Here is a 13,246-nt window from a genome sequence, read left to right as displayed (position 1 = left end):
GGTCATGTATGGATGTGAGAGTTGGACTGTGAAGAAGGCTGAGCACCAAAGAATTGATGCTTTTGAACTGTGGTGTTGGAGAAGACTCTTGAGGGTCCCTTGGACTGCAAGGAGATCAGCCCTGGGATTTCTTTGGAAGGAATGATGCTAAAGCTGAAGCTCCAGTACTTTGGCCACCTCATGGGAAGAGCTGACTCACTGGAAGACTCTGATGCTGGGAGGGGTTGGGGGAAGGAGGAGAAGGGGACGACCCAGGATGAGATGGTTGGATGGCATCACGGACTCGAAGGACATTGAGTCTGGGTGAACTCCGGGAGATGGTGATGGACAGGGAGGCCTGGCGTGCTGCAATTCATGGGGTCGCAAAGAGTCGGACACGACTGAGCGACTGAACCGAACTGAACTGAACTGATCCCTTTTTTGATTACTTTATCAGTGTCGTCCAATTGTGTACAACTATTTCAAGGCCAAACGTATGCCATAATCTTTTTTTTTGGCGGGGGTACTGCACAGGGTCTTCATTGCTGCGCATGGGCTTTCTCTAGTTGTGGTGAGTAAGGGCCACCCATGGTCGCAGTGTTCACCCTAGAGCACATGCTCTGCAACAAGAGAAGCCAAGTGGCTTCCAGGGTGCACAGGCTTCAGTAGTTGTGGCACAGGCTCCAGCAGTTGTGGCGCACGGCTTTAACTGCTCCACAGTATATGGGGTCTTTCTGGACCAAGGATCAAACCCATGGTCCCCTGCATTGGCAGGCAGATTCTTATCCACTGTACCACCAGGAAAATTCATGCCATAATCTTGATGCCACTGAAATTAGGTTTCCAAAAGGTCACTATTCTGTAACATTTGCTGATCAGAACTGAAGGAGTAAAAAAGAGCAGAGTAGTTTTAAAAACAAAAAAAGTCTTCTAGCCTATCTGTGTGTACACAATCTTGTGATCTCTCAAACCAATCCACAACACATCTCTAACAATTCAGGATAAGAAGAGTAAGAGGCAGAGACTACAGGTTTAAAAAAATCAATGACTAATCTCGTACCGAAGTCCAGACCAGAACAAAGCAGTGAGAAGAACATGGCAAAATTAACATATGAAGATAACAGGATTTGGTCATAAAATGATTAGATACATAGGACAGAAACATCCAATGGAAATGGTTCTTTCAATAATTCTGATATGCAATAAGGGAGATGAGAAGCCTTGGGATAGAGAGGAATCATTTGAACATGAGTTAGTAACACCCAGAGACTGTCCAAGGAGGTAACTGGAAACAAATTAGGTGTTCAAAGGGAGATCAGGGCTACAGGAAGGTGTTTGAAAACTGACCACACTACAAACAAATTGAAGTCATGGGAGAGAGTAAGGTCTCCAAAAGGCAAGTATATTAAATGAGAAAGTGGCCCAGACTGAACCCTGGGAGGTGTACTCATTTAAGAGGTGTAAAAAAGAACAAAAAAGCTAGCAAAGTGAAAGGAGAATCTGAGGGTTATGATGTTTAGGAAACTAGCAGAGAACATTTCAATAAACATTTCAATAAAATAAAGCACTAACAGCATTGAAAGACAGAGGTCCAGCCAGATGTGGACTTCTAAAAAAAAAAAAAATCTCAAATTTGGTGGTTAACAAACAAGTCATCAGTGTCCTCTGGCACAGGAGTTTCAGGAAGATGAAGGGAAATCTCTGGAGAAGGAGCACACTAAACAGATATAGGCTGAACTGTGCTCAGATCACAGCTCTGCAGTTAACTGTGTACCACTGGGCAAGGTGCTTAACATTTCTGAATCTCAAATCCCCTATCTGTCAAATAAAGACAACACTACCACTCACCATGATTGCTACGAGGGTAAAGGGTAAAAGTTTTCAGCACAGTGGCTGGTACTAAGCCATCAATAAATATTGTTTTTATATGAACTCTGTTTATTTGGACATTCTCATTCTCCATATAAAAGAGTATCTACCAATATAACACATGACAAAGAAGACATACATGCTGCTGCTGCTTTTAAGTCATTTCAGTCATGTCCGACTCTGTGCGACCCCATAGACGGCAGCCTACCAGGCTCCCCCGTCCCTGGGATTCTCCAGGCAAGAACACTGGAGTGGGTTGCCATTTCCTTCTCCAATGCATGAAAGTGAAAAGAAAAAGTGAAGTCGCTCAGTCATGTCCGACTCTCAGCGACCTCATGGACTGCAGCCCACCAGGCTCCTCCATCCATGGGATTTTCCAGGCAAGAGTACTGGAGTGGGGTGCCGTTGCCTTCTCTGGAAGAAATACATAAAACTTTTTAAAACGTAGTGAAGAGTGAAGGTAAAATTTAAATGATTTTCTTTTTTGCCTATTTACAGCTACAGCTACCAATCCAAAAAAAAAAAAAAAATGCCCTCATGATGACAAGAATGTGAAAAAAAGGACATTTTCACACGTTATTGGCAAGACTGTAAACTGGAACAAGACAACATTTCTGAGAGGAAATTTGGCAGTGCCCAATAGCACAATGTTAATATCCTTTGATCCAACAAGTCTCCTTCTAGAAATGTTGTGGAAATAAACCTACTACAAGTGTCCAAGGACTTACAAGAAGGTTCCCTATAGCAATATCAGAAAACAAATGAAACATACACCACAGAGAAGTGCTTATAAAGTATAAAACATATTATAAAAATTACAAGGCAGAGTCACAGTAAAGGGGGAAATTGTTCCTGTTTTGCTTCTTGGCCTTCTCTATTATTGAATTTTTTTCTGACACAGAGCATCCATAACTAATATAATTTTAAAAACATTAAATCAAAAAATTTTTAATTAGTACACTGGTTTTAGATAAATAAATCTAAAACTTTCTGTAATTCACTGTTCTCTCAAAAAAAGAAAAAACACATTTGTTCTTTTTAATGTCAAAGTTTAGCACATGTATTAGATTCTCTCCTAAGTAACACAATCTCGCCACACCAACTGATGCCTAAATTATTCACTGGCCACTGAACTGGTACTCTTCTGTGGCAGCAGGCACTCTGCTAATAACATCCCAGGAGCTGAATTCCATTCACAGCAAAATGCTGAAGACTCAGGAACAAATAGGCACGTGCATCCTGAGGTGTGTGTGGTCAGGACTGACATCTAATCCATGATGTCATCACATTCTATTACAGCACATTCATGAGACTACTACACACACCTCTGAAACAAAGCTATAGAGCACAAGAAAAACGAATAAAACCTTAGAAATTGAAGACTTTCATTTGACTTAATTTTATAAACCATCACAAAAGTTTTCATTTTAATCTGTGAATAACTAACAGTTATATGCAATTCTAGAATACAGTCATTCCAATCTGACATAAAATATTGATCAGCTGTTTATACGGCATTACATTTATTACACATTTTACATCTATAATCAACAGAATTAACAAACTCACTCTGTGACCAAGCTTTTACAAATTTTGTCCTATACCTGACTATATCACTTAGTAGCACATGTATTATATATTGTTATCTTATAAACTAATATCACACATATATAGCAAGAGTATTATAAAACTTACTTTAAAACCTATTAATGTGCAAATATATAAAGTGTCATCCTCACAAGTCGTATATACTAAGTAACATTAACTATTTTAACATTTCATATCGTCTAATAAATAAGAACATAGAGGACCCAAAATGGAATATAATGAAATGAACTTAATTATATTTCAAGTAAAAAACAATCACATTGAAGTTGGGGGAAGGGGGTTGAGGAAGAAGTAACTCTAGAATATAGTACTTTGAACACATTCTCCAAGTCTAAGGCTAAGAATAAAAAGTATAAATAAATGTGTACTCTTGTTAGTAAATTAGCAGTGGTATGGGTTAGCAATTCCAAAACTACTTGAAGTGTATTCTGAAACTGAGCAAATAAGTAACGCTGTGGATAATGAGAGCCAAGTTTCTTGATATAAGAGAAGAGATCATAAATAAAGGAAGAAGGATAGAATGAACTCTGAGGTGAGGGAACTAAACATATCAGTATGAATTCATTGCTTTACTATCATCTCCAATAAAAGGAAGTGGAGCGCTTTAGAAAAGTAGCCAATACAAAGTATGGAACAAGAAAAGCACAAAGTAAACCTGGACACCTCCGACGCCAGCAAGTAAGCTCTCAAGGAAGGATGGGGCCACGTCAAAGGTAGACGAGAGCAAACTTCAAAAGGCTCTTCCTAGGGCCTCCCTGGTGGCTCAGCAGTAAAGAATCCCCTGCCAATGCAGGAGACACGGGTTCAATCCCTGGTCCAGAAGATCCCACATGCCGCAGAGCAACTAAGCCCCTGTGTACAGAACCTGCGCTCTTGAGCCCGTGCTCTGCGACAAGAAAAGTCGCTGCAGCGAGAAGCCTGTGCACCACAGCTAGAGGGCAGCCCCCGCTCACCCCAACCAGAGAAAGCTCACACAGCAACGAAGACCCAGCACAGCCAAAAATAAAGGAATTCAATTTAAAAAAAATTAAAAGGCTCTTGCTAGACAATTGAGGACAACTGAGCAGTAAAGCAAATGACAAGGAATGAATTATAACCCACTGCATACGAACCTGTAAGTCTATACAACAACAAACAGAGCAAAAGAAAGCTCTTCCTCATAGGAGAATTCCTTACACAGAGGAATGACAGAGCTTGAAAGTCATCATTTTGCAACCCCTAAGTTAATAACTGTTAAAGGCCATATTCATCAATGGATGCTAAAACTGGTCTGTGAAAATAAGATAAGAAACAGTATCTGTGAATCGTCTCAAAGTATCACAAGATACAAAAATAAACCTTATGGTAGAAAAATCTGGCAGTCACCCTCTCAATCAAGTGATCAAAGTTAACATTACTAGTAATGAGACAAATTGACAGCATATGCCTCCCAATATTTGAGGACAAAACATCATTTCTGTAAGTTAAAATACTTAACCTGAAAAGATCAGACAAACTCAAACTGACAACATTGTGCAAAATAACTGGTCTGTACTCTTCAAAAGCGTCATATAGTTGAAGTACAATAGTGTATGTTTTAAGTATATCAGCACATATATACTTAAGTATGTAAGTTTTAGTATATAAGTACAACAAACACAGTGATTCACAATTTTTAAAGGTTATACTCCACTTACAGTTGTTATAGAATATTAGCTATATTCCCTGTGTTTTACAATATATGCTTGTATCTTATTTATTTTATATGTAATAGTTTGTGCCTCTTAACTCCTTACCCCTATCTTGTTTCTCCTCTTCCCCCTTCCCTCTCCCCAATGAGAACTAGTTTGTTCTCTAGATCTATCTTGTTTCTTTTTTGTTACACTCACTGCTGCTGCTGCTGCTACTAAGTCACTTCAGTCATGTCCGACTCTGTGCGACCCCATAGACGGCAGCCCACCAGGCTCCCCTGTCCCTGGGATTCTCCAGGCAAGAACACTGGAGTGGGATGCCATTTCCTTCTCCAATGCAGGAAAGTTAAAAGTGAAAGTGAAGTTGCTCAGTAGTGTCCGACTCCTAGTGATCCCACGGATTGCAGCCTACCAGGCTCCTCCGTCCATGGGGTTTGCCAGGCAAGAGTACTAGAGTGGGTTGCCACTGCCTTCTCCTGTTACACTCACTAGTTTGCTTTATTTTTTAGATTTCATATGTTATCATACAGTATTTGTTTTTCTCTGACTTATTTCACTTAGTATTATACCGTCCAAGTACATCCATATTATTGCAAATGGCAAAGTTTCGTTCTTTTTTATGGCTAAGTAGTATTCTATTGTGTATATATGGCAAAGAATGACAACTGGTAAAATCTGAATTAAGTCTGTAAAGTTACTAGCACTGAATTGATTTTAATTCCCTTAAATCAAACAGTATTGAGCAGTTCAGTTCATCAAATCAATAATACTGATGTCAACCAACAATGATTCTGATTATTGCACTGGGGTTATGCAAGACGATCTCCTTAAGTTTAGGAACACACACACAACCTCTTATATATAGTTAAATATTTAGAGATAAAGGGGTTTTATATCTAAAATTTGCTCTTAAACACTGTAACAACAAATGTACATGTGTATCTGTGTATGACGCACATAGAAAAAGAATGAGGATGAAATCGGGGTGGTAAATTTGAAACTTAGAGAATCTAGGTCAAGGGCATAAAAAAATTCTTCTCACTATTTCTGCAACTTTTTATTGCCTAAAATAATTAAGACAAAACAAAAAAATAAGTTTATCTTGTTAGTCTCTCTCCCTGTTCTTTTCCCGTTAGAATATTTACTTTTCTGGTTATCTACACATTAGATTGTAAGCATCGTAACAGTAGGGTCTTTATTTTTGCTCCTCAATGAATAACCAGCACCCAGCACAATATTTACACTTTATAGGCACAAAGTATTTTGAATGAAAGACTTAAAACATGGGCCAGATTAGAGTTTTCTATTCACATTACCTTTTCACTGAGGTCTCCATCAACTGATGGATATATAAAATGTGGTATATCTATAAACGGAATTATTTGTCAACAACAAAAAAATGAAGCACTGATACCTGCTACAATATAGATGAATCTTGAAAACATTATGCTAAGTGGGGGGAAAAAGCCAGTTAAAAAGAACAACATGTTGTATGATGACATTCATATGAGATGTTTGGAATATGCAAATCTGTAGAGACAGAAAGTAGATTTTCGGTTGCCTAGGGCTAGAGGAGGAGAAGGCAATGGCAACCCACTCCAGTATCCTTGCCTGGAGAATCCCAGGGACAGGGGAGCCTGGTGGGCTGCCGTCTCTGGGGTCGCACAGAGTCGGGCACGACTGAAGCGACTTAGCAGCAGCAGCAGGGCTAGAGGCGTGGGAAGATCGGGGAAAGATGCGTAAAGCGTGCTAGGGAGCAGGAGTGGGGGTTCTTAGGGGGTAAAGAAAATGTTCTAAAATTGTGGTGATGATGCACGACTATGAATATACTAAAAGACGATGAATGTACACTTTAAATGGATAAAATTCATAGTATGTAAATTATAGCTCAATAAAGCTGTTAAAGAAAAAACTTTTAAGAATTCTTTCAAATTTTTTATTTGAAGGCCTGATATATGGAGTAATTTATGTCTATGACCACAATCTATGGCATTGAAAACCACATTATAGACTTTTGGAATCGTCTATTAAAACGTCTGTTAAAACTAAACCCAACTGACAACTTTATATTTGTCTAATAAAGATTCCCAAACAAAAACAAGTTCTTTGATTCAGACAAGAAGCTACCAGCAATTTCAGCCAATATTGAGCTTTTAGGTAAGGGTGGCTGTGGGACAGAGAACACTCCTTAAGACTAGTCCATCCTTGGGATTCCCTGGAGGTAGAATGGTTAAGACTCAGCACTTTCACTGCTATGGCCCAGGTTCATTCCCTGGTCACGTTACTAAAATTCCACAAGCCAAAAAGAAAAAAAGACTAATTGACTACAACCCCTTCTCTCCTTTCAAGGCTCATTCAAGTCAAGAGTCATCTTTCCCCAGACCCCTCTCTAAACCCTCTGATTAGGCTCAGTGCTCTCCTCTGGGTTCGCAAAGCACCCTACACAGGGCTCTGCCCTAGAACTTCTTGAGACAAACTATTTTTCTCCTCCATTAAATGAGGAAACTGTTTTTATTACCTCTGAATCCCTAGCATCTAGCACAGCATATGGAAAAGGCTCAACAAAAATTGTGATAAACTTGCACTGTAAACTTGGACCTGTCTGACTTGTCTAATAAGCGTGTTTTCTACTTTTTAAACAGGAATTCCACCAAGTGTTTTATCTAAGAACACAGAAGTTGAGATAGGAAAAACAAACTAGGAATTTTATATAAAAGCACTTGAGAAAAGTTCCCTATATAAAATACTGGTTATTTTATTAATAGGTCATCCTGTGTGTCTTAATTTTGTTACAGAAACTTTGATACTCAGGGTTTAAAAAAGGCATGAGGGGTTGGGAATGATCTAAAGAAAAGCTGGTAAGCCTGAATTTTTTTTTACCTTACCATATCTCTTTGTCAACTATTATATGCAAAAAAGGCAGCATTTACTTCAACAACCACTAATGGTTGTTGACTAAATTATTCAGTCAAGTAGCAAAGAATACAACCGCTATACAGGTTACTTTCCAGCCCACTTTCCTGTCTCTATGTTCTGAAATGACTCAGAACCACAGGCTAAAATTCTATATTTAAAAAAAGAAGAAAAAGATATTTATGACCTGAATGTTGCCACCACACCTCATAAATACAGCCCCTTCTGCTGCTAAAACCTTTTATGCATTGAGGAGCCCTACGTGTTCTTGACAGAAACCATACTCAAGCAGCTGAATTTAGAACATGCTGACCTTGAGCAAATCAATGCCCTTAGCATGTACTTCTGGCTTATATCACTACAAGAGCTAGACAGCCTCACCATCTATAGCAGTCAACAATTTCTGGCCACCATCCTCTGTCTATTTTAAGATATCCCTACTATGTTTCTGTGCTGCATGGTTCAAAGAAACAGTAACACATGAACCTGTGTTTAAACACAAATCGTTTACTTTGGAACTTGGGCTAAGTGTTCCCACTGTGATTAGTTCAAAAATATTTAATTTGGTAAGTTGCCACTTCCTGCTTTCGTTTTTTAAGTACAATAATATATTTTAAACAAAGAGTAAAAAATCAAGTATGAGACACTTTTGCTTCTTGCCTCATCAGGTTTATAAGTAAACTCAGTCAAACCAAGGTAGAACTGATAAAGCACACACCAATGCTGGAAAATAATGGTTACCTGCTATTTTTATGCAAAATTATACAAAACATTAAAACAGTACCTGATTAAAGACTACATTACATTTTCCCTAATTTACCATATTTCCTAACTCTTTTAACCTTGAATCCAACTGACAGAAACGCCATTTTAAAATTCTTGTTATCCACACAGTAGCAACCAAAATGCTAAGTAACACGTCTTTTTATAATTAAGAAACTTTTTTTGTTTAAACTCTAAACATTATAAGTCCAGCACCTATATAGCTTCTGAAATTCAGGTAAATTATTTACTAGAAATTTATGTATAAAAACAAATGAGAAACTACTAGCTATACTCAGCAATTATTCATACCTTATTTTTCCATTCCCAAAAGAAGCTATTTGTGCAAAAGCCTAAGGTTAAAAACCAATATCATAAAATATTTAGTATTTTAGACTGCTTTTTAAAGGATTTCTTTTACTCTCTTGAAACATTTAATAAACCGATCATCTCAAGTATAAAAACAAAGCTCTTTTTTTACTCTCATCCAAAAGAAAAGATTTCAAATAAAGAAAAGGAATCAAGGTATTACACATAACTAAATCTGATATGCCAAATAATGCAGGACCCAAATATAATGAAGTCATTTACTAACAAGTGAACTAAATATAGAGCCCAAGCAGCTGGAGCCTGGGGGTTTATATAATATGCTAGCTGACTGCTCAAAACTCATAAAAAGAATCCACAGAACACAAGGGAAAGGGGAAACACTATTCCTCTCATGCTGTTAAATCAGATATTAAAGTAATTTTTCCAGAGAAAAATTAACTAAAAGTTAACCTTGTGTTGCATTAAATTGGGGGAAAAATTTTGTTTTTGGTCAGGAGCACAGAGGGTCAAATAAATCCAATTATAGGAAATATCAATTAAGACTCATAACACTGTTACAACTACAATACCTTTTAAACCATCTAAAAAGTTTTAAGAACAGTACCTAGTACTCGCAGACTAAAAATTATAACATTAGGTATATAAAGGGTAATTTAGGCTATACTTCTAATTTCTAATATATATTTTAGTAAACTTAATTATCAACCAAGTGACATAAATGTGGGTTTCCTTTCTCCTATTCTAACAGTTTCCAACAATAAACTTCATGTTTCTATTTACAAATTTATTAATAATGGCCAATATTGTCAGATCTTTTATTTGCCCGCTGCGTTGGGTCTTGTGGGGCTCCAGAATACACCAAGACCATAAAACTCATTTAAGCTGAAATGAAAAGAATTTCTCAAAATTATATAACTATGAATTTAAAAACATTTACAAACTTAAGATACTCTCAATCTTGGTAATGATTAGCTACCCTCAAGACCATTTATTGTACTCCAGGCTAGCATTATATTAATCATGGCATTGTAGTACACGGAAATTATTTTCTTCTTTAAATTCCACCCATAGTACGAACATCAAAATAGCATCACCTAAAACATATGTGTAAAGAACATAACCAAACTTCTTACAAAAGAGCAGCCTGAACATTTGTGGTAGCCATGGAAGTGAGTTTAAATCTTAACATTACTAATCAAAGTGACTTTCCGTCTTTTTAAAACTTTTCTAAATGTTCAGTTATATCAGATGTGTCTTTAAAAAGCTAGTTTTCGAACGTTAGAATGTGAAAAAAAGAAAAAAGAAAATAAAAATAAAAAGCTAGTTTTCTTAAGCACTGAAAAATGCCCAAGTAAATGACTGCTGCTCAGTCATGCCTGACTCTGCAACCCCATGGACTGCAGCCTACCAGGCTCCTCTGTCCATGGAATTCTCCAGGCAGGATTACTGGAGTGGGTTGCCATTTCCTTCTCCAAAGAAATGTACAAAATTTACTATAAAGCCTTTCTCAATATTTAGACTTCTGTTCAATCATCATTAACCACCTATCAATCCTTCAGGTCTTCTATTAACAATAAAAATAACCAGATGTCTTTAGCACAGAAATTTGCAGTAGAAATTTCTATTCTGCTTGAGCAGATTTTATGCCTAAATTTTTAAAGCCTCACACCTAAACTGAACTTATTTTGATCTCTATGTATTCAAAGCAGTCTTTTTCACCACATACACACACAAAATTATTTCATTCTGCAAAAATTCAACACTTACCAAATAACCAAAAATTAATTATCACCTACCTGTAGTACCGAGATTGCAGATATGTTGAACAAACAGTCTTTGACACGTGACTGGCTGACCCAAAGTCTATTACTTTAACCCTGTATGGCTGTCGAACAGGATCCACCAACATAATATTCTCTGGTTTGAGGTCTGCATGAATTAATCCAAGACTTTTCAATTTTTTCAGTGCAGTAGCCACTTGCTGAAGAATGGGTCGAATGACTTTTAGTGGCAGGGGACTGAACTTATTTTGTTTCAGAAAGTCATACAAATTTTGTTCCAGCATCTCAAAGACTAAACAAGTATGGTTACGGTGCTGAAAGCATTCGTAAGCTCGTACAAAGTTATATTCATCAGCATTTTCAGTACTGAGCCTTGCTAATATGCTCACTTCTATCTGACCCTGACGTGCATACGAAGGGTGGTTCTTCAAAATTTTGATTGCTACAATTTCATTTGTCCCTCTTTTCCAGCATTTGACTACCTGGCCAAAAGTGCCTCGACCAAGGAAATCAAGGACTTCGTAAGTATTTTTCATGGAGCATAAGACTTCATGCTGTACTAACTGATAGTCACCTTCTCCAGTGGTACAATTCTGTTTGGTTCCTGTGGTAGCTGTCACAACTGTCACTGGATTTCCCATGTTGGTTTGCAACATTGCAGGAAGTATGGACACCTCATCGACAATCTGCATTGCGCTGCTATGATTATCCAACTCTTCACTCTTGCGCTTCAATCCACATCGCTGGGGGCCTTCCAGGAAGCTGAACCTGTGCCGCCACGCCCCAACCTGAGGTGCCTCCACTTGAGTTTGCGGCGCCTGAGCTGCTATAACCTTTGTAGCACCCGCAGTGTTTTTTATAACAACAGCACTTGTCTGCAATGAAAGGTTGTGTCCCCGAGGTCTGTTAAATGGTATCTTTGTCTGAAAAGCACTACCCTTCGTGGGAGGATGAGAATTTCCAACGTTTCTACCATTCACATAGGTCCGCGGATAGTTTCTTTCCTGGAATACACAACTGCTTGGCTCTACTTTGAGTTTCTTCACACTACAAAAGGCACTTGACTGAGTTTGATAAATATACGGTGGGTAGACCAAGACTTGTGAGGCCATACCTACAAAAACAAACAAAAAAGGGTCACATTAGCTACAAAAGTTCAATATTTTAACTCTCATGAACTTTTAACGAGTCAAGTCCATAATTTATAAAAACAGTTAAGTTCCATGAAGATTTTCTTCACCTTGGAGAAAATAAACATTTTCACTGTCTCCATTTTAGTTAATTAGTGTTTCAGATATTTTGTGCATTGCATGAAAGGTTGGGACTAAATAGTTGAGAAACTTCATTCAATCAATCAATATTTATTGACAAGCTACAATGGCTAAGATATGCCCAAGAAACTGTACCAACTATTTTCCCTCCAAAAGAAAATGTACAGATCCTTAAGCTGTATACATCTAGCAAAAGTAAGCATTCTATTACCAATATATCATTTATGAACCAATGATCAAACCAGAAAATATATATTACACAAATGTTGTCATATTCCTTAAAGCTCAAGAACTACCTTGGGGAAAAAAAAAAAATCAATTGTAAAAATAAGTATGTGAGTCATTTTCATGATTTATCTTTAAAGTCCTTTTCACATCATCCCTGAACACGTATTAACAGTAAATTCCTTTACATTCAAATCAAAGTGATACAGTGGTTGTCCTTTTTTTTTTTTTTGGTCCAGTCCTCGGCAGTGAAAGCACTGAGTCCTAACCACTGGATCACCAGGGAATTCCTAATACAATACCTTCCTGATGAAGCCTTTCCTAGAACACATACACTCACCGCTCACGCTCCAGGCATGATATGACATGACTGACATTATGTTATAATTGTTAGTGTATAAAACAATCTTTCTCACTAGATCTAAAACAAAGTACTCAGAATATAAAGTTGGTTTTTAATAAATGTTGTTTGGGAATTGATTTCAAAATATTTCCACTCTTCTAAAAAATGGGACTTTCCTGGTGGTCCAGTGATTAAGACTCCTTGCTCCCAATGCAGGGGATGTGGGTTTGGTTCCTGGTTGGGAAACTAAATCCCGTATGTGGCAACTAAGACCCAGAACAGTCAAATAAATAAATAAAATAACCAACAGATTGCCATTACAATATGTAATATATGCAACACTTAAGATAATAAGAGCTACCACCTACTATGCAACAGTTTGACAAATGCCTTATTTGCAGTATTTTATGTAGTCCAAGTTTGCTGTTAAGAAAATTAAAGCTCAATGCATGCATGCTAAGTTGCTTCAGTCATGCCCAACTCTCTGCGACCTTA

The 13,246-nt window shown here is 37.5% G+C and overlaps 1 protein-coding gene across 2 annotated transcripts in view; it reads right to left on the bottom strand.

Annotated features, from left to right (window-relative positions):
- The window catches only part of HIPK3 (homeodomain interacting protein kinase 3), a 54,590-nt gene extending 42,566 nt beyond the window's left edge, over positions 1–12,024 (bottom strand). For both annotated transcript variants that reach the window (XM_068989162.1, XM_068989163.1), the window contains exon 1: positions 10,928–12,024. In XM_068989162.1, the coding sequence (XP_068845263.1) occupies positions 10,928–12,024 (1,097 nt within the window). The remainder of the gene's footprint in view (positions 1–10,927) is intronic.
- Between the last annotated feature and the right edge of the window lie 1,222 nt (positions 12,025–13,246).

This window comes from Capricornis sumatraensis, chromosome 16 (assembly GCF_032405125.1).
Source record: "Capricornis sumatraensis isolate serow.1 chromosome 16, serow.2, whole genome shotgun sequence".
Taxonomy (NCBI): Eukaryota; Metazoa; Chordata; class Mammalia; order Artiodactyla; family Bovidae; genus Capricornis; species Capricornis sumatraensis.
Note: the sequence above shows the minus strand (reverse complement) of the source record. Positions and strands in the feature narration are given on the sequence as shown.